At 51.7% G+C, this 19,392-nt stretch overlaps 1 protein-coding gene across 1 annotated transcript in view; it reads right to left on the bottom strand.

Annotated features, from left to right (window-relative positions):
• Positions 1-18,723, bottom strand: part of ACVR2A (activin A receptor type 2A) — a 100,899-nt gene extending 82,176 nt beyond the window's left edge. Inside the window, exon 1 of the mRNA XM_038751126.1 lies at positions 18,513-18,723. Coding sequence (XP_038607054.1) covers positions 18,513-18,573 — 61 coding nt within the window. The 5' untranslated portion in view covers positions 18,574-18,723. The remainder of the gene's footprint in view (positions 1-18,512) is intronic.
• Between the last annotated feature and the right edge of the window lie 669 nt (positions 18,724-19,392).

Below are 19,392 nucleotides of genomic sequence, written 5' to 3'. Positions count from 1 at the left end.
CCTACTGACTCTGTTGTACTGGGTTCTCCCCATGCACTTTAAGCACCGTGGCCTAGCCGAAAGAGCCCAGGCCTGGGAGTGAGAAAATCTCGGTTCTGCTCCTGGCTCCACTTGTCCGCTGTGTGACCTCGGGCAAGTCACTTCATTTCTCTGTGCCTCAGTTCCCTCATCTGCAAAATGGGGATTAAGACTGTGGGCCCTATGTGGGACAGGGACTGTGTCCAACCTGATTACCTCGTATCCACCCCAGCACTTAATACAGCGCTCTCTGCACACACAAAGTGCTCAATAAATACACCTACTCTAGTCTACCTTTCTTTTATTCATTCATTCATTCAATCATATTTATTGAGCATTTACTGTGTGCAGAGCACTGTACTAAGCGCTTCGGAAGTACAAGCTGGCAACATATAGAGAAGGTCCCTACCCAACAGTGGGCTCACAGTCTAGAAGGGGGAGACAGAGAACAAAACAAAACATATTAACAAAATAAAATAAATAGAATATCAACTCCCTCGCTAACAAACCAGCACACTCCTCTCAATGGCTACAAGGAAAGCAGTGTGGCTCAGTGGAAGGAGCCCGGGCTTGGGGGTCAGAGGTCATGGGTTCTAATCCCAGCTCCGCCGCTTGTCGGCTGTGTGACTTTGGGCAAGTCACTTCACTTCTCTGTACTTCAGTTCCCTCATCTGTAAAATGGGGATTAAGATAGTGGGCCTCCCCAGCACTTAGAACAGTGCTTTGCACGTAGTAAGCGCTTAACAAATACCATCATCATCATCATCATTATTATTATTACAGTTTAGTAATGCCGTTGCTCTGCCCAGCTCTCTAGATAGGGCGGCTGTGGGCCACGATTTGCTTTCCACGCACATGGCAACATTGGACTTGCACAGCTCGTTCATTGCTTTCACTCATATTTACTGAGCACTTATTGTTTGCAGAGCACTGTACAAAGTGCTTGGGAGAGTACAATACAACAGTAAAGTCACATCCCCTGCCCACAACAAGCGTACTGTCTAGAGGGAGAGACTGATATACGGATATAAATAATTTGAGGCTACATACACTTGTACACCTTCTGGTACTCTGATGCTTAAAAGGCCTGGAGAGTATAATACAAAGAAAATCTAACAAGGTTCTCTATCAGCTGCGTCTCCTCCCCATTTACTTTGTTCTCCCAGTTTGCCCAGTTCTTCACACCGGCCAAGCTAGCTAACTTCTTAACCGTTTCTCCTTCCCCACTTTCCTGCCTCTAATCCATCTCTCACCCATTTCCCCATGCCGAGAATGCCCTCCTCTGCTCATGAACATTACCATGCCAGCCTCTCCCACTGGAAACAAAATACCCTGTGGTCAGGGAACACGCCTTGGGTTTCTCTAGTACTTTCTAAGACTTAGTACAGTACACTGGATGCCACGATAAATACGGCCCTTTCTCCTCCTCCTCCGCACCCCGGGCCCAAATCCAGCCCCCCAGGTTCAGCAAACCCACCTCCTTGGAAGTCCTCCTTATGGAGTCACCTCCTCCAGCGGGCTCCCCCTTGTTCCCAGTTATCCCATCACCCTCAGCCACCTCATCCCCGCAGGCATTTAGCCCCCTGGGTGATGATATTTATTTGCTCTTAATGAACGACGACGCATCCCTCTTCCGTTGGATGGCGTGCTCCTCGGGGTAATAATAATAATAATGATGGCATTTATTAAGCGCTTACTCTGTGCAAAGCACCGTTCTGAGCACTGGGGAGGTTACAAGGTGATCAGGTTGTCCCAGGGGGGCTCACAGTCTTCATCCCCATTTTACAGATAAGGTCACTGAGGCCCAGAGAAGTTAAGTGACTTGCCCAAAGTCACACAGCTGACAATTGGGGGAGCCAGGATTTGAACCCCTGACCTCTGACTCCAAAGCCCGGGCTCTTTCCACTGAGCCACACTGCACGATGGGTAGGCAACGCATCCTCCGCATCCCTATGTTTCCCGACCGCCTCGGACCCGGGATGCTTTCAGAAAGACACCGTTGATGTCGCTCCCCCCAAATATCAGAGAGGGATGGGAAATTCAGGCCAAGTAGAAGGAAAACCACCACCGGGCCCTTGCTATCCATCCCAAATGCAGTACAACGCTATTCCCGCACTGCCTCTAGGAAGTTGTGGTGATCTTGGAATAGATCTGTGATGGCTTCTTTCTGGCTCCGGTTCCCGTTTCCTCCAGCACCTGCTTCCCAGCTCTTGCTCCTAGTTCCAGCTTCTGTTTACCCTCTCTGTTGCCAACCCCCCCTCCAAGACGCCCACCCACCCCCCCCCCAAAAAAAACCCACCCTTTCCCTAAAGCTCTTCTGTCAGGCGGAGGTCCCCTGACAGGCAATCTTAATTTACATGGCAGCAAACACCCTAACTGGGCCAACTCCCGTTCCCAATTCAAGTTCCAAAGACAGATTTACATTTCTATGTGGGAACAAAAGACAACAAAACAAGAAAGGTTGACTGGTGAGGAGATTTGCTTTACATGGTTTACATACAGGAAAGAAAGGAGAGATTCAGTCACTTTTCCTGGTCATTTGGAAAGCTGGCATTCCCACAGTTCTTCAGCTCTTTAGCCAGCAGAGTTTTTTTCAGGTGTTAATACGTCCAATCTGGCCCTTGTTTACCTTTTAAAATGAATATGCAGACAGATGGATACAGGGACAAGAGCAGATTTTTCTCCTGCTCAGGCCTGCAACTCTGCATTTCTTCCAGACACCATTTTAATATGCACTCATATAAGTGGCTTCAAAGACTTACTTGCCTGCACTAAAGACCATTAGCCGGGGCTATTCATCAATCCTGCAAACAGGCAATGGTTTCAAGATCAGATAATACCGAGCGCAGCATAAAAGCTGGGGCTTTGGGGAGACCCATTTTGCTTTTCTATTAATAAGGGCGACTCATCGGAGAACCTCCCACAGTAGGGGACTCAACGGCAACAGTGAGAATAAATGAGCCAATAAAGAAATACCTCGTGGTTGCCCCCCCTCAGCCCTCCTCCCGGGTCACTAGAGCCCCCAAACTTCTCAGGCTTTAAGGTTTACCTGGCTCTTGGAAATTGTGGAACTGACCACAACTGCTGGTGTCACTGACTTCTGATAATAATAATAATGTTGGTATTTGTTAAGCGCTTACTATGTGCCAAGCACTGTTCTAAGCGCTGGGGTAGATAAAAGATAATCAGGTTGTCCCACATGGGGCTCACAGTCTTTGTCCCCATTTTACAGATGAGGGAACTGAGGCCCAGAGAATAATAATGATAATGATGATGATGATGGCATTTATTGCTTGCTATGTGCAAAGCACTGTTCTAAGCACTGGGGAGGTTACAAGGTGATCAGGTTGTCCCACGGGGAGTCTTACAGTCTTAATCCCCATTTTACAGATGAGGTAACTGAGGCACAGAAGTTAAGTGACTTGCCCAAAGTCACACAGCTGACAATTGGGGGAGCCGGGATTTGAACCCCTGACCTCTGACACCAAAGCCCGGGCTCCTTCCACTGAGCCATGCTGCGTGACTTGCCCCCAAGTCACACAGCTGACAAGAGGTGGAGGCGGGATTCGAACCCATGACCTCTGACTCCAAAGCCCAGGCTTTTTCCACTGAGTCACGCTGCTTCTCTAATACTTCTGAGGATGTGAAATCTGTCCCAATAAGAGATTTGATCAGGCATTTGACACGAGGAACCGAACCAGCCATCTAGAGTGGCCTGACACTGGCAAGCTAACAGCCGTGTTGATTTAGAAGAACTTACTAGCCTTAGAGAACATATAATCAATATAACAAATCAATATCAGTCATGCTTACTGTGGGCAGAGCACTGTACTAGGCGCTTGGAAGAGTACAAAAGAAAAATATGGACGCATTTCCCTGTCCACAATGAGCTTACAGTCTAAAATGAGCCCTCCTCCCCAAAAGAGAAGGCGAGGTGGCGTGGTTGCAGGAGGATACGCTGGTTTGGATTTTCTGGACTGACAAGCGTCATATTTATTTACAAATCGAACGATGCATTCAGATTCCCACATCAGGTTAGCATGCAAGGGCTAGTCGTTCATTTGTTTCTGGCAAGAAAGGCGAAGGAGCCGCCACTCTACCACTCGCCCCAGATGTACTTTCCAAGCGTTTAGTTTGGTGCTCTGTGCACAGTAAGCACTCAATAAATACGACTGAATAAATGAATGAATGAATACCCATTGGGCCTGCTGCTTTGCAGGCTCTATTCATTCACTCGTTCAATCGTATTTATCGAGCGCTTACTGGGTATGTTGGTAAAGGCCAGTCTAGGTAAGGAAGTTGATGATCTGGTTAACAAAGGACGCACAATCTCTGCAGAGTGTCAATGACTTGGCAGTGGAGGGAGGCGCTGGGCTCGGAACCAATTACCCTCCAAAAATCAGAGATCCAGAGACCTATTCCCACATCCCGCACACATGGTTTTATGGCTGGTCACCGCAGGAAACGACTATGAAGGAAGGAACAGAAACTCATCGCTGGCTGGGCTCTCGGCTAATACCCCACCCAAGGGGGCTGGTGGGAGGAGGGAAAGATGGAGGAGAGGGGCACTGGAGGCCGGAAAGATCCCGCCACCTCCCGGGATTGACTGGGAAGGGGGCCGTATTGGGCTGGAAGGCAAGCAGGCTGAATGGGAGCTGGAGTCCCATGGTCACACCTCCATTTTTAAAAATGGCATTTGTAAAGCGCTAGCTAACCCGTGTATTCAATCCGTCACTAAATCCTGTGGGTACCACCTTCCCGGCATCGCCCAAATCCGCCCTTTCCCTCTCCATCCAAAATGTTCCACAGTAATCCAATCACTCATCCTCCCCAACCTGGATTACTGCATCAGCCTCCTCGTTGACCTGCCAGTCTCCTGTCCCTCCCCACTCCAGTCCGTACTTCACTCTGCTGCCCGCATCACTTTCCTACAAAAAGTGTTCAGGACACGTCACCCTGGTCCTCAAAAAACTCCAGTGGTGGCCCATCCACTTCTCTATCAAACAAAAACTCCTCACCATTGGCTTTAAAGCAGTCCATCGCCTTGCCCTCTCTTACCTCACCTCGCTTCTCTCCTTCTACAACTGAACCCGCACACTTCGTCGCTCACCTGTCTCACCCAGACTCATTCATTCATTCATTCAATCGTATTTATTGAGCGCCTACTGTGTGCAGAACACCTAGCGCACATTCTGCCTCTGTACTGGAACGCCCTCCCTCCGCAAATCCAATGGACAATTATTCTCCCCGCCTTCAAAGCCTTACTGAAGGTCCATCTCCTCCAAGAGGCCTTCCCAGACTAAGCCCCACGCTTCCTCATCTCCCACTCCCTTCTGCGTCACCCTGACTGGCTCCTTTAATAATAATAATAATAGCATTTATTAAGCGCTTACTATGTGCAAGGCACCGTTCTAAGCGCTGGGGAGGCTGCAAGGTGATCAGGTTGTCCAACATGGGGCTCACAGTCTTAATCCCCATTTTACAGATGAGGTAACTGAGGCCCAGAGAAGTGAAGTGACTTGCCCAAAGTCACCCAGCTGACAAGTGCCGGAGCCGGCATTTGAACCCATGACCTCTGACTCCAAAGCCCGGGCTCTTTCCACTGGGCCTCGCTGCTTCCCTTTGCTCTTCTCCCCTTCCAGCCCCACGGCACTCAGGTATATCTGTATTTTTATCTATTTGGATTGGTGCCTGCCTGCCCCCCCATCTAGACTGTAACCTTGCTGTGGACAGGGAATATCACTGTTTATTGATGTATTGTACTTTGCCATGCGCCTATGGTAAGCGCTCAATAAATACGATTGAATATGTGTCAAGCCCCATTCTACCGCCGAGGTGGATGCATGCAGATCAAGTCAGACACAGGCTCGCTCTCACCCGGGGCGCACGGTCTAAGTAGGAGGGAGAACACGCCTGGATCCCCCATTTTACGGATGAGGAAACTGAGGCACAGAGAAATGTTAGGTGACTTTCCCAAGGTCACAGAGCGGGCGAGTAGCACCAGGAGCAGAACTCAGGTTCTTTGACTCCCAAGTCCATGCTCTTTCCACTAGACCATGCTTTTTCTATTACTCCTCTTCTCCAGAAATGGCTTCATGTTGGCAGGGGGGAGAGAGGGGAGGAGTGCCTCCTGATGTGGCACTCCTCAGGAGGAACCTCCCCCACGTCCCCCCACATGATTGATGCACACAAACACCCACAAATAAATATAGATACAAATAAAGACATTTGAGATGGGCTAGAAATAGAAATTACAGGGGGAAATAGGTGTGGAAGTCAAGATTACATTTCTGGTAAATGATTTGGAAACCCATGGAAAACAGCGAGTCCCGCATGTGCTACTTTCAAAGTTGTTTTTCCTTCTCTCTCTGGTGTAGCTTGCTTTCTGGCTACTTGAATTAGGTTGAATTTACCTGACTATTTTGGTTTATAGCTCACGGTATAATTTCACGACGCATGATTAAAGTTGGGAGAAATGATTATTAAGTAACGCTGGCTAATTACCCGGAGTGAGATACGATACAAGCATTAAAGCAACTCCGATTTTGGCAAGGATTATGTAGCTTTGAAGAACATCTGAAAGAAATCCTTTCTAAAATACATGTCCAAGAGGAAAACAGGCTCAGATCTGCATCATTAGCCGGTTATAAAACAATGTCCAGAACGTCGGGAAACCTAGAAACAGAGAGGCAAACACCCACTCTGTGTCCTGAGGGATACTGTGATAGGTACTTCTGCAAACAGCCACGCCAGGGTTTCAGTGAGTGATGGAAACACTGGAATGTTTCTATCACTGCAGGAATGCAGAATGGTAAGTGTTTTCAGCCTATAGAAATGAGGGAGCTGACCACAAAAGAAATCTAAGCAGCTCCGTCTCTTTTGAATTGCCTTTTTGTTAGGTTTTCATGGGAATTTATGGTCGAACTCTAGAAGTGTTTAGCTACAGGCAGACATTAGCGCTCCTATAGTTTAGTCATATTGGGGGGAGGGAGGGATTTAGGAAGGTGGAAGACTCAACTCAAGCAGTAATTGTAAGAGGGGTGTGGCGAGGAGAGGGTGGAGGAAGGAAGGGTCCATGCAAACAGGGCTGGGGAAAACGTTGACTTCCAAACTTGATTTTCCAGGTTTTTCGATGTCTGTATAGGTCGTTCCTGACTTAAGACTTTGGGAATGATTTCATGAATGCCACAAATTCAAGGTGACATGTACCAACACTAAAAAGCTCCTAAAAGTAAATGATCTAACTCTCTTAAGAATGCAAAATTCTCCTATATTCGTGCAACGAGGCAATAAAATTCCTTTGACTGGATGTCTTCTCCAAATTCTAAGTGATCTGGCATTCAGTGCGAATTGATAACCTCTATGAAAAGCAAAAGCATCTTTGCCTCATCCTAATTAATGCCTTTTTCAAAACGATCAAATGTTGGAATAATTCTTGTGAAAATTTAACAAAAACCTTCCATCGCCTTTGTTTCCTAAAGAAAGAACAGACCACCCGCAAGTCAACAACATACGCAACGAGGAACACCTTCGGCGGCTGGGGAAACCTATCAAAAACTATAAAGCGTAGAAACAAAGCAAAAAAATAAAAAAATAAAAAAAGGCTCTTTGGCTGCCGGAAACAGAAGTAGGCCATTTTATTTTTTGCATAAAAGATTACTTAAAAGTAGATGCACTAGTAGCTTGGTGTTTAGTTAAAAAAAAAAAAAAAGCTAGAAGACCTGGGGGGAAAAAAGATTCTGAGATTCAGGCATTATGGTGTGATGATGCCCTTTCCACTCCATCCAATTCTTACCACATTGATTCAAGCATTTATCCTATCTCACCTGGATTTCTGCATTACCCGCCTCCTGCCTCTCCCCACTTTAGTCCATACTTGGTTGCCCAAATCACTTTTCCTCAAAACCATTTGGTCTTTGTCAGTCCATTGTATTTACTGAGCGCTTACTGTGTGCAGATCACTGTCCTAGGCTCTTGGGAGAGTATACTATATCAACATAAACAGACACATTCCCTGTCCACAATGAGCTTACAGTCCAGAGGGGGAGAGAGACATTAATATAAATAAAATCAGAGATATGTATGGATGAATAAAGGAGCCTAGTTGATATCCATCCTCTTGGTTAGGGGTGTACCATCTACCATCCTCTACTTTTCCCTTTAATAATTAGTTACGGACCCATCATCCAACACGCCTATCCACATTCTACTCTTCCCAGTGTACATTTGCTCCCGCCAGCACCCTGTGGCTTTTAGGATTTGTGGTTACGGATTAATGCCAGATACGTTCCTCCCGTATATCATATTGTTCCTACCATCTGGTCCTCGTCGGCACTCTTCCAAATGCCACCCGAAACCTAACCCTGCTAAGAAAGGAGGACTGGGTTCTCGCTCTCGCCCCAAAGTCCTTCCCTGGCCAAATTTTTCCATCTCATCTGGGAGCGGCTCTCTCCTACCCGGCCCCGACGTCCACGGACTCTAAGCCATTTTCGCTACTTCCCTGACCTTTGCTTCCTTGTAGCCAGTCTATTGCTAAACGCTTCCCCCCTCTCTCTCTAATGGTGATCGGGCGCTTGGCTATTTCACAGGGGACGGTGGTGGCATCCGTGCCATTCCAGAGTCGCGAGGAACTCGCGTCCACCAAGAAGTCCTCTCCAGGCCCGGGCCAGCCTCCTAAAAGGGCCCCTCTGTGGACTCCGGGCCGGTTCCGGGAGATCTCAGTGCCTGGTCGGGCCTGGGTGCCCCAGAACCGCCTCGCTGTCCACAGGGCCCAGGTTTCAAGCTCTCCGGCAACTTTCCCTCGACACGCTCCAGGTCAAACCCCCTTCCCCATGGACTTCCAGGAACTCGGGCCAGCCCAGCTCCAGCTAGCCAAGCAGGCCCACGCCAGGCAATCTGGTTCACACACTGAGTGGCCCGGTGCCCCTGGGGGCCATCAAACCCCTTGGGTGCCCTAAACCTCCGCTTGTCCCCACTGCCACACCCTTCATTCGGTCCCCTATCAACCCTGTCCCTACACTTGACCCCCGGGGGCTACTTCGAGAATGTTAAAACAAAAACCATCTTTTATCTTCATCGATTTGACAACATTTCTTCCCCTCCCTTGAAACTCTACAGCGATACCTCCTTGCCCTTCCTTTCGGACTCACAAATAAAACCTACGTTTCTTCAGTTAGTCCCGGTCAGCCTGGCACCATCGCCGTCTCACAACTTTGCCTCCGAGGCCAGGCCGGAACGCTTCCGTTCCACACCTCCGAGTAGCAGGGGTCCTTCTCCTCTGCCAGGACCTCTCCCACCCCCGCCTTCCAGATCCAGCTCAGGGCTTCTCGATTCCAGGAAGGCTTCCTTGGAAAAAGGTCAGACGGCACCGCACGGCCCGGAATTGGGTGCTGAGGGATTCTGGACAGAGGATAAGGAACCGATTAAGTGGTTCCTAGTAGATATGGCAGACTCTCAGGTAACTGGAACAATCATGGTCAAACCTATTTTGGTCTAAAAGCGGCGGGGGATCCGAGGGCCCCAATTCTCCTGCAGGGTGGGATCTAGGAGATTCTCCACTGTTGGGAGTATCCTGAAAGTCACTAGCCCACAGTTGCAACCCCTTAGCCAGGGATAAAGGCACCGAGGAGAAGGCTGAAATTTCCCTCTTCCCTCCGGAACTCCTCCAGGCATGGGGAAAGACACTGCTGTCGTTATTTTTTTCTTATTACTGTGATGGAATTTGTTAACCACTGCTCTTTCTTTCCAACACTCAGGGAGGGGCATTGCATTTTTCTGTCAGTGGGATGAGTGAACAGGAATTGATGCTTTGTGTGCCACGGATGAAAATCATCTCAAGAAGGCTGAAAAGGCCCCTTTGGCAGGGTTAGTGCTTTCCCTCACTCTGTAATTACATTATTATTTACTGAGTGCCCACAGGTGCGACTCACCGTGTGTGACTCACTGGGCTAAGACACTAGGGAAAGTATAAAAAGAATGAGACATAATAATAATAATAATAATGGCATTTATTAAGCGCTTACTATGTGCAAAGCACTATTCTAAGTGCTGGGGAGGTTACAAGGCGATCAGGTTGTCCCAAGGGGGCTCACAGTCCTAATCCCCACTTTACAGATGAGGAAACTGGGGCCCAGAGAAGTTAAGTGACTTGCCCAAAGTCACACAGCTGACAAATGGCGGAGCCGGGATTTGAACCCATGACCTCTGACTCCAAATCCCACGCTCTTTCCATTGAGCCACGCTAGAGACATGTTTCCTGACCACAGAGTGCTAATACTCTGATGGGGAGATGGGGTAATCAGGATAAGCCCTTGACTGTGTAATTGATTATACATCATAACCCAAGAGCAGAGAAGGGATTTTAAAAAAATACGCTTGGGCTAGAGGTGGCTGATGACTCGGGGTTGGGAATTAATCAGGGAGGGCTTGTTGGGGGAGGTGGGATTTTAGAACGGCTTTGAACGTGGGGAGAGCTGTGATTTCTTGGTGGGGGTGAGAAAATGGAGGTAGAAAGGTTGAGAGGAAGTTAGGTGAGGTGAGGATGGGAGGAATGAAGGGAGCGAGCGAGCAAGCTGGGGAGGGGTGGGTAAAGAGAGCCCCATCTGTCCGCCCTCCATCCATCCTCACTCTGAAGAGGCCAGATACCGCAAACATGCCGATGAATCGAGGGGATGTTTCCAAGTAACGGGTCTATGAATTTCTTATTTAGACCGTCCACCTGACTCTAAAATTGCCTGACCTCGCTACAGGTTCCGCTTTTACTACATAACCAGAACTGCACAGCTCAACGAAATTGCCACCATCAAAGCCTCTAGTTTGCGGCTGCCTGGGGCTTTTTTGCTTGTTTTAGTGTCATTCATCTCGGCCTTGATTTTTCACTCTTCACTGACAATAGAGGAGTTCATTTGTTGAGCCCTGATTAGGACTTTTACAGGTCAGCATCCATTTGGCTTCTGTGGCTAAGTGAGGCCTTTCTGTTAATAGCCGTGGCAATAGAATGTAAGTTCAATTAACTTTTTTTCTGCCCAAACTGAGAGATTCAAGAGGAGAAAAGATTGAAAACCCAGCAAATAACTCAGTATCCTTAAGGACCTAGACAGGGCAGGTTGTGACAGATTTTTAGGAGAAAAGGTGAAAAAAAAACCCCAAGGAGCACCAACTCCAAGTTTTAAAGGCCCAATCACAAACACAATTTAGAACACATCTTTAATTTAGAACACGTCTTTTGACAAGCAGCGTGGCTCAGTGGAAAGAGCTCGGGCTTCGGAGTCAGAGGTCGTGGGTTGAAATCCCGACTCCGCCAATTGTCAGCTGTGTGACTTTGGGCAACTCACTTCACTTCTCTGGGCCTCAGTTCCCTCATCTGTAAAATGGGGATTAAGACTGCGAGCCCCACGGGGGACAACCTGATCACCTGGTAGGCCCCCCACCAGCGCTTAGAACAGTGCTTTGCACATAGTAAGCACTTAACAAATACCATCATTATTATTAATAATGAGGGGGAGAGAAGTGTAGAATTTTGAATGCCAATGGATTCATTCAATTAGTAAATGGCTGGAAAAGCTAGATTTCAACAAGCCTCTCAGTAAGGCTGAGGGGGAGGTGCAGCCCAGGGAGGGATAGCGAAATTCTTCAGTCAAATCTGACCAGCCAAAAATAACTACAAGTAATTTCAAAGGCAAGGCATCCACCTCAAACGTCCCGATGAGGAGTGAAAATGAACTCTGGGGAAAGCAGGGGACTCTGTCCCATTTCCTTCTCAAAGACAAGATAAAAAGGCTCTTCTTCCTGACTTTCCACTACGTACAGAGGGGTTCTCCAGGGTACCGGGCCACCTTAAATGGCAATAGGATGAGACTATCATCTTCAACTCCATCTCCTTAGGCCCGGCTCCCATTTCATTTGCATTCACACTCAGTGAGCCCATCTCCACCTACTGTACCACCTTGCCATTTCCGGGAATATTTCTTTCGCCCGCTGCTCTCTCTCCAGATTATCACTACGGTGGAGAGGTGGGGGTGTGTGGGGTGGTCAGGCTTAAGGCATCGTCAAAAGACCACACACGAAGAGAGTTTGGGTCCCCAGAAAACAACTAGGGCCAATCTCTTACCTGGGGAAGAAACGCTGCCCGCTTCACATGGCAGTCGACTTACAAGAAGCCTGGCAATTACGGGTCTCAAGCGTGTGAAAGTGGCCCTGACGGAAACCCGTTTGGGGAAGAGGAGCCAGATTTGTGTTGCGGTCACTGTCCCTGGTTTTCTTCCGTCTTCTCTTCCTTCTCACTCACCCACACTGTCCCTCCCCTTTCCAGGTTAAAACGATTATATGAAATCAATCTTCTGACTCACTACTCTACCCTTCCCTGTTGTTAAAAGCCGGGGAAGCGAAATAAATCCACCCCACACGAAATCCCTCGTAGTGGCATCGGTGGCTAGCCAGGACGGAGATTTTGGTTTTTACCAGGGAGGGCCGCTGAACATTCCCGGAAGAGAAATAGTTGGCCCTTTCTCTTTTCGGCCGGGAGAGCATTCCCTGAATCAAACGGCATCCGAGCGGTCGGCCGGCCCGGCGTCCGATCGATTTCCGGGGCACGCCGCCGGCCAAGGTGGGTGGGGTGGGAGAGTCGCCCCGAAAAATGAGCCCCGGGTCAAAGGTCAACCCCCGAATCAAATTCCCTCTCAGGGGCGCCGAACCGGAATTCCTTTCACCTAAACCGCCTCCCTGTGCGTGAACTGGAAACCGCTCCGGCTTTCTCCGGCACAGAAAGACAACACGGGCAGGGCTCCAACAAAGCCCACGGAGCGGTGCAGGGGAGGGAGAAACAAAGGAGGAATAAAAAGAAGTCATATTGCAACAGCTCAAGGAGGGCTGGAAAAGGCGATGAAGCCCAGGTGTGGCCACCTGGAGGAGAGCGGGATTCATCATGTCAGTTTACATGCGTTGCAGAGCTGTAAGGGCTTAGTACAGTGCCCTGCACACAGTAAGCGCTCGATAAATACGATCGACTGAATGAATGAGTGAACACAGCAACTTTACCGGGGTTCGTCCACACAGCTAGTGGACCCCACTCCAGGACAAAGAGCCTGGGGGACATCCAGGCCACTGGCAAGGGGGAGGGCAGAAGTGACCAGTCCACCCCCTCGTCAGAGGGAGGGGTTTGCTCTCCCTCAGGGTTTCCTGTTCCAAGGTGCACTGTGGCACATTCCAATTTACTAAGAATCCTACCCTAATTCAACATGGCTGGCTGGTTAAGGCGGCCATAAAACTGGGGTGGAGAAGTCTTAGGCAAGCATTTATTAATTACGGCCAGTTTTCAGCCTTCTGCAGGACGGGGACCCGTGGGAAGCCAAGGAATCCCGCCCAGCCTCCTAGAGGAGCTACCCGTTTGCAACCCAAACCTGGCTGATGGATGATTCTGGAACTTTAGAGATCATCTGAAACATGCCCTTGGGATTAGGTGTATGGAAGGAAGAGCTGCATTTCCTTCCGATAAACTCAGTGAATATATTACCATCTTCCATGTGGTGACAAATACCAAACCCTGCTAATTAGGGGGCAGTTGCAAAACTTTATGGCAGGCTCAAACTGTAAGTAAAGAAACCTCTTAAGAGATAGGGATAAGGAGAAGGGAGGTACTCAAACTTGATTAATACTGTGAGAAAGCTGCTAGATATACAGTAGATGTGACTTAAGATAATGGGGCTGAAGTGCAAGCTCACCACATGCTTGAAGATAAGGTTTTTTGTAGTTTCTTCCAATACCTAATTACAGAAAATTCACGCATGCCCATTCGAAATTTATGTAAATCCGTAAAAGTAAAAAAAAAAAAAAAAAAAAAAAAAAAAAAGTAATGCTGCCCAGGACTTTAATCCATTCATAATATCTTCAGATACTATCAGGAACTTGTCAGGCAAAGAAAAGCAAATGACGTTCTCAGGCTAGAATCTCCTAAAGATTACCAAATGATCCACCCGGTTTTGTTTTTCTTTAAGCTTTCTCTGCTTCATGAGGGAGGAGGGAGAGGGAAACATTTCTGGTACAGAAGAAGAAAAAGAGATCTGAAGAGTCTCTTTGGATCCTGTCCGGACGCTGAGAAAAGGTGTCGAATCTGGGCAGGACAAATTATTTCGAGGAAGCTGTTGTCTGAGTTAAATAAATGTTTCCAGGTTTACCACCCCTGGGGTCAAAGTTTAAGAAAATCCACTCCAAGGGATTCCTTAAGATGGCGAAAGAGCTGAAAAATGGTCTATCCGAACCGAACGAAACAAGACACTCAGAAGCGTAATATTTTAATTTTCCTCCTACTATTCCGAGCACAGCACGATATAGCGGAAATTAGTAGGAGTCCAGAAACTAACTCAAGTAACTCTCGCTCCAGGGGCTTTGGAACTTCTCAAGTAGGGAGGTTTCCGGGGAAAGAGACAAAAAGGTTAACTGCCCCCAAAATAAAGGGGAATGAAATAATAATCGAAGCCAGCCATTCGCCACTTGCACGGAATTTCAGAAATGGAAAAAGGGAGAAAAGGGGCTGTCAGAGCCACGGAGGTTTGTTTAGCAAGGTGATAGCTTTCCTTTAGTAAGGCGAAGTACTCAAGGCAGAGTTCCCCTCTCCCAAGAGAGAAGCAACAAAGAAACAGCATTTGGATCCCTCTCTGGAGCCACGTTTGTTTCCTTTCCCCTAGGTGGGCAAAAAGGTGAAGTACTCAAGGCAGAGTTCCCCTCTCCCAAGAGGGAAGCAACAAAGAAATAGCATTTGGATCCCTCTCTGGAGCCGCGTTTGTTTCCTCTCCCCTAGGTGGGCAAAAAAGGTGGCTACCTCGGGGAACGGAAACACATTTGGAATAAAGAGGCGAGAGGGAAAATCAAACGTCAAACAGCCAACCCACTCACTCACGATGCCTTTGCTCTTTACCGTTCCTTGGTTTTAAGCAAAACGGGCACACTCCCCCCGTCAATCCAGCAGGATTCATCCGATAACCGGGATTGCTCTCAGGCCTCAAAAAAGCATCGAGGGGTACGTCACCCCCGTTTCAGACTACAAGAGAAAGACCGACGGCAAGCTCAACACAACAGATCTGTCACGGCAAACGGTCACCGTAAAATCTGGGGGCACGGACACACAAAATCCATAACGTGGAAAACCGTTTCACGCATCCCAATGTTCCTGGTGACTAGCGCGCTGACCTTTGAGTCATCTCGGTGACAATCACCTCAAGGAAAATAGGCTGCAGGTTATCCATCCGGCTGAATCTTCTTTTCGTACATCAAGGAGTCGCGGCCCTGTTTTCCATTAGTTGCGGTGAAGACAGATTGGGGGGCGGGCGGGTCTTTGGGCGGGTGTCTCCCTGCCGGCCCGGTGGGATGCTGCTCAATTCCTCCCCATCCCCGGCTCTCCAGGGAAAGGAGAGGAGGCTGGAAGAGCCAAGGAGGCAGTCCGCTCCTACCCCGGGATGAGCGTCCGGCCTGGGCGCGGGAATGGTAATAATAATGACGATGATGGCATTTAATAAGCGCTCACTATGTGCATTTATCTAAGCGATGGGGAGGTTATAAGGTGACCTCGTTGGCCCCAGGTGGGCTGGGGGGACGTCGCGGCCTCCCAGTTCACGGGGGGCGGTGGGCAGGAGAAGGGCGATGGGCATCGGGGGGAAAAGGCTCCTGGAAGAGGAAGGAAAACCCACCCCAGGATGAGGGGCCGGTGGAAGCGCCTCGACGCCTCTCTGGGCCGGGCCTGGCCTCAGTTTCCCCTCCCCCTGGGCGCCGGGAGGCCCGTGTTCCTCCTTCCATTTAAACAGACACGATGCTTTTGGTTAATCTCTGGCAAGGATCGCCATTTCACAGCGCGATTCAGCCCACCCGGAACTGATCGATACCACTACAGACAGGAGGCTAGACTCCGTCCATTTAGTAACCACAGGGAAACGGACCGTTCAGCAAAATCCTCTCGATTACGAGGTCCCGGGTTTTCTGGCGGCTTTTTTTTTTTTTCCTCCCAATCCACAACACCCGGGCAGACGCGAACGAACACACACACACAAAGGAAAAAATCCGTCCCCGAAAACCAGCTGTCAGATTTGCCCCCTTCCCTTCTCTTCCCTTCCTTTCCCCTGGTCCCCCGGGGCGGCGGTCGGGGGGCGGGCAGGACTTTTCGGGGTGCGGGGGGCCGAGGAGGAGGAGAAAGAGAAGGCGGCCCCAAGGCGAGGGGACACCCAGCCCCGGTGGCCCTCCGGGCTTCGACCGGCTCTTTTCGGGGTGAGGGACGCCTCGGTTTGCCCCCGACCTCCCCTCTCCGGGAAGGGGGGGGGGGACCCCCAACATCCCCTCCCCGGGAAGAGGGGACCCCCAACCTCCCTAGGGAAAGAGGGACCCCCTTCCCAGGAACGGAGGCCCCCCCAACCTCCCTTCCCAGGGAAGAAGAGACCCCCCAACGTCTCTTCTCAGGGAAGGTGGAATGACCCCCCCCCCAACCTCCTTTTCCAGGGAAGGGGGGAACCCCAACGTCTCTTCCTAGGGAAAAGGGGGCGACCGCCCCAATCTCTCCCAGGGAAGGGCCCCCCCCCCCAACCTTCCCAGGGAAGGGGGACGACCCCCCGCAACCTCCCCAGGGAAGGAGGGACCCCCAACATCTCTTCCTAGGCAAGAGGGGACGGGAGGGAAGGGAGTACGACCCCCGCAGCATCCCTTCCCAGTAAATGGGGGACCCCCCCCCTCAACCTCCCCAGGGAAGAAGGGACCCCCAACGTCTCTTCCGAGGGAAAGGGGGGCGCCCCCCCAACCTCCTTTCCCAGGAAGGGGGGGACCCCTCAACCCAGGGAAGGAGGGACCCCAACATCTCTTCCCAGTAAGTGGGGGACCCCTCAACCTCCCCAGGGAAGGGGGGACGCCCCCTCCAACTCCCTTCCTAGTAAATCGCGGACCCCTTAACCTCCCCAGGAAAGGAGGAACCCCCAAGCTCTCTTCCGAGGGAAGGGGGATGACTCCCCCCCAAACTCCCTTCCCAGTAAGTGGGGGACCCCTCAACCTCCCCAGGGAAGAGGAGACCCCCCCCAACCTCTCTTCCCAGGGAAGGGGGGCCGCCCCCCCCAAACCTCCTTCCCAGCAAGTGGGGGACCCCTTAACCTCCCCAGGGAAGAGGAGACCCCCCCCAACCTCTCTTCCCAGGGAAGGGGGGCCGCCCCCCCAAACTCCCTTCCCAGCAAGTGGGGGACCCCTTAACCTCCCCAAGGAAGGGACCCCCAACCTCTCTTCCCAGGGAAGAGGGGACGTCCCCCTAAACTCCCTTCCCAGTAAGTGGGGGACGACCACCCAAACTCCCTTCCCAGTAAGTGGGGTACCCCTCAACCTTCCCAGGAAAGGAGGGACCCCCCAACCTCTCTTTCCAGGGAAGACAGAACGACCCCCCAAATTCCCTTCCCAGTAAGTGGGGGACGACCCCCCAAACTCCCTTCCCAGCAGGTGGGGGACCCCTCAACCTCCCCAGGGAAGGAGGGACCCCCAACCTCTCTTTCCAGGGAAGAGAGGACGACCCCCCAAACTCCCTTCCCAGTAGGTGGGGGACCCCTTAACCTTCCCAGGAAAAGAGGAACACCCCCAACCTCTCTTCCCAGGGAAGAGGGGACGACCCCCCAAACTCCCTTCCCAGTAGGTGGGGGACCCCTCAACCTCCCCAAGGAAGGGAGGGCGCCCCCCCCCAAACTCCCTTCCCAGTAGGTGGGGGACCCCTCAACCTTCCGAGGAAAGGAGGGACACCCCCAACCTCTCTTCCCAGGGAAGAGGGGACGACCCCCCAAACTCCCTTCCCAGCAGGTGGGGGACCCCTCAACCTTCCCAGGAAAGGAGGGACACCCCCAAACTCTCTTCCCAGGGAAGACGGGACGCCCCCCCAAACTCCCTTCCCAGTAGGTGGGGGACCCCCCAACCTCCCCAGGGAAGGAGGGACCCCCAACCTCTCTTCCCAGGGAAGAGGGGACGACCCCCCAAACTCCCTTCCCAGCAGGTGGGGGACCCCTCAACCTTCCCAGGAAAGGAGGGACACCCCCAACCTCTCTTCCCAGGGAAGAGGGGACGACCCCCCAAACTCCCTTCCCAGCAGGTGGGGGACCCCTCAACCTTCCCAGGAAAGGAGGGACACCCCCAAACTCTCTTCCCAGGGAAGACGGGACGCCCCCCCAAACTCCCTTCCCAGTAGGTGGGGGACCCCTCAACCTCCCCAGGGAAGGAGGGACCCCCAACCTCTCTTCCCAGGGAAGAGGGGACGACCCCCCAAACTCCCTTCCCAGCGGGTGGGGGACCCCTCAACCTTCCAAGGAAAAGAAGGACCCCCAACCTCTCTTCCGAGGGAAGAGGGAACGAACCCCAAATTCCCTTCACCAGTAAGTGGGGGACCCCCAACCTCCTCAAGGAAGGGAGGACGCCCCCCCCCCCAGCTCCGTTCCCAGGAGGTGGGGGGGGGGGACCCCTCAACCTCGAACGCCCGTCGGCCGCCGCCCCCCTACCTGAGGAGCAGGACACGAGGAAGACGGCCAGCGCCAGGTTGGCGTTGGCGTTGGCGGCCATGGCCCGGACTGAGGGGGGGGGGGGGTCCCCTCAACCCGACAGCGGCATCTCCCGCCCCCGGGATGGGGGGGGGGGAGAACCGTGCGGGGCCGCTCAGGAGCCCATGCGGCCGCCGCCGCCGCTCACGGAGCCCCGCGACGAGGCTGAGGAGAAGGACGAGGCTGAGGCGACGCCGGCGGCGCGCAGCGCGGGCACGTCCGCCCGCCCTCCTCCCTCCCTCCCTCCTCCCCGAAGCCCCGCCCCTTCCGCTTCCGGTCCGCCCCTCCCTCTCCGCGCGCCCCCCCCGTGCGTGCTTACGTCATCCGCACGTCCCGACGCGCCCCCGCCCCCCCCAAACACCGCGAGAACCGGAGCCGCCCCCCCCACCGCGCGCGCGCGCGCGCATGCGCCTACGCGCGGCGCCGCCTCCCCTCAGGGCGTCGAAAGACTCATTCAGTCATTCAGTCCTATTTACTGAGCGCTTAATGGGTGCAAAGCACTGTACTAAGCGCTTGGGAAAGAAAAGTTGGCCACATAGACGGTCCCTACCCAACAGTGGGTATTTATTGAGCGCTTACTGTGTGCAGGGCACTGTACTAAGCGCTTGGGAAGTACAAGTTGGCAACAGATAGGGACGGTCCCTACCCAACAGTGGGTATTTATTGAGCACTTACTCATCATCGTCATCATCAATCGTACTTATTGAGCGCTTACTGTGTGCAGAGCGCTGTACTAAGCGCTTGGGAAGTACAAGTTGGCCGCATAGAGAGACGGTCCCTACCCAACAGTGGGTATTTATTGAGCACCTACCGTGTGCGGGGCACTGGACTAAGCGCTTGG

The sequence above is a fragment of the Tachyglossus aculeatus genome, chromosome 9 (genome assembly GCF_015852505.1).
Source record: "Tachyglossus aculeatus isolate mTacAcu1 chromosome 9, mTacAcu1.pri, whole genome shotgun sequence".
NCBI classification, from domain to species: domain Eukaryota; kingdom Metazoa; phylum Chordata; class Mammalia; order Monotremata; family Tachyglossidae; genus Tachyglossus; species Tachyglossus aculeatus.
The sequence above is the reverse complement of the archived record's forward strand: the minus strand, read 5'-3'. Positions and strand labels throughout refer to the sequence as shown.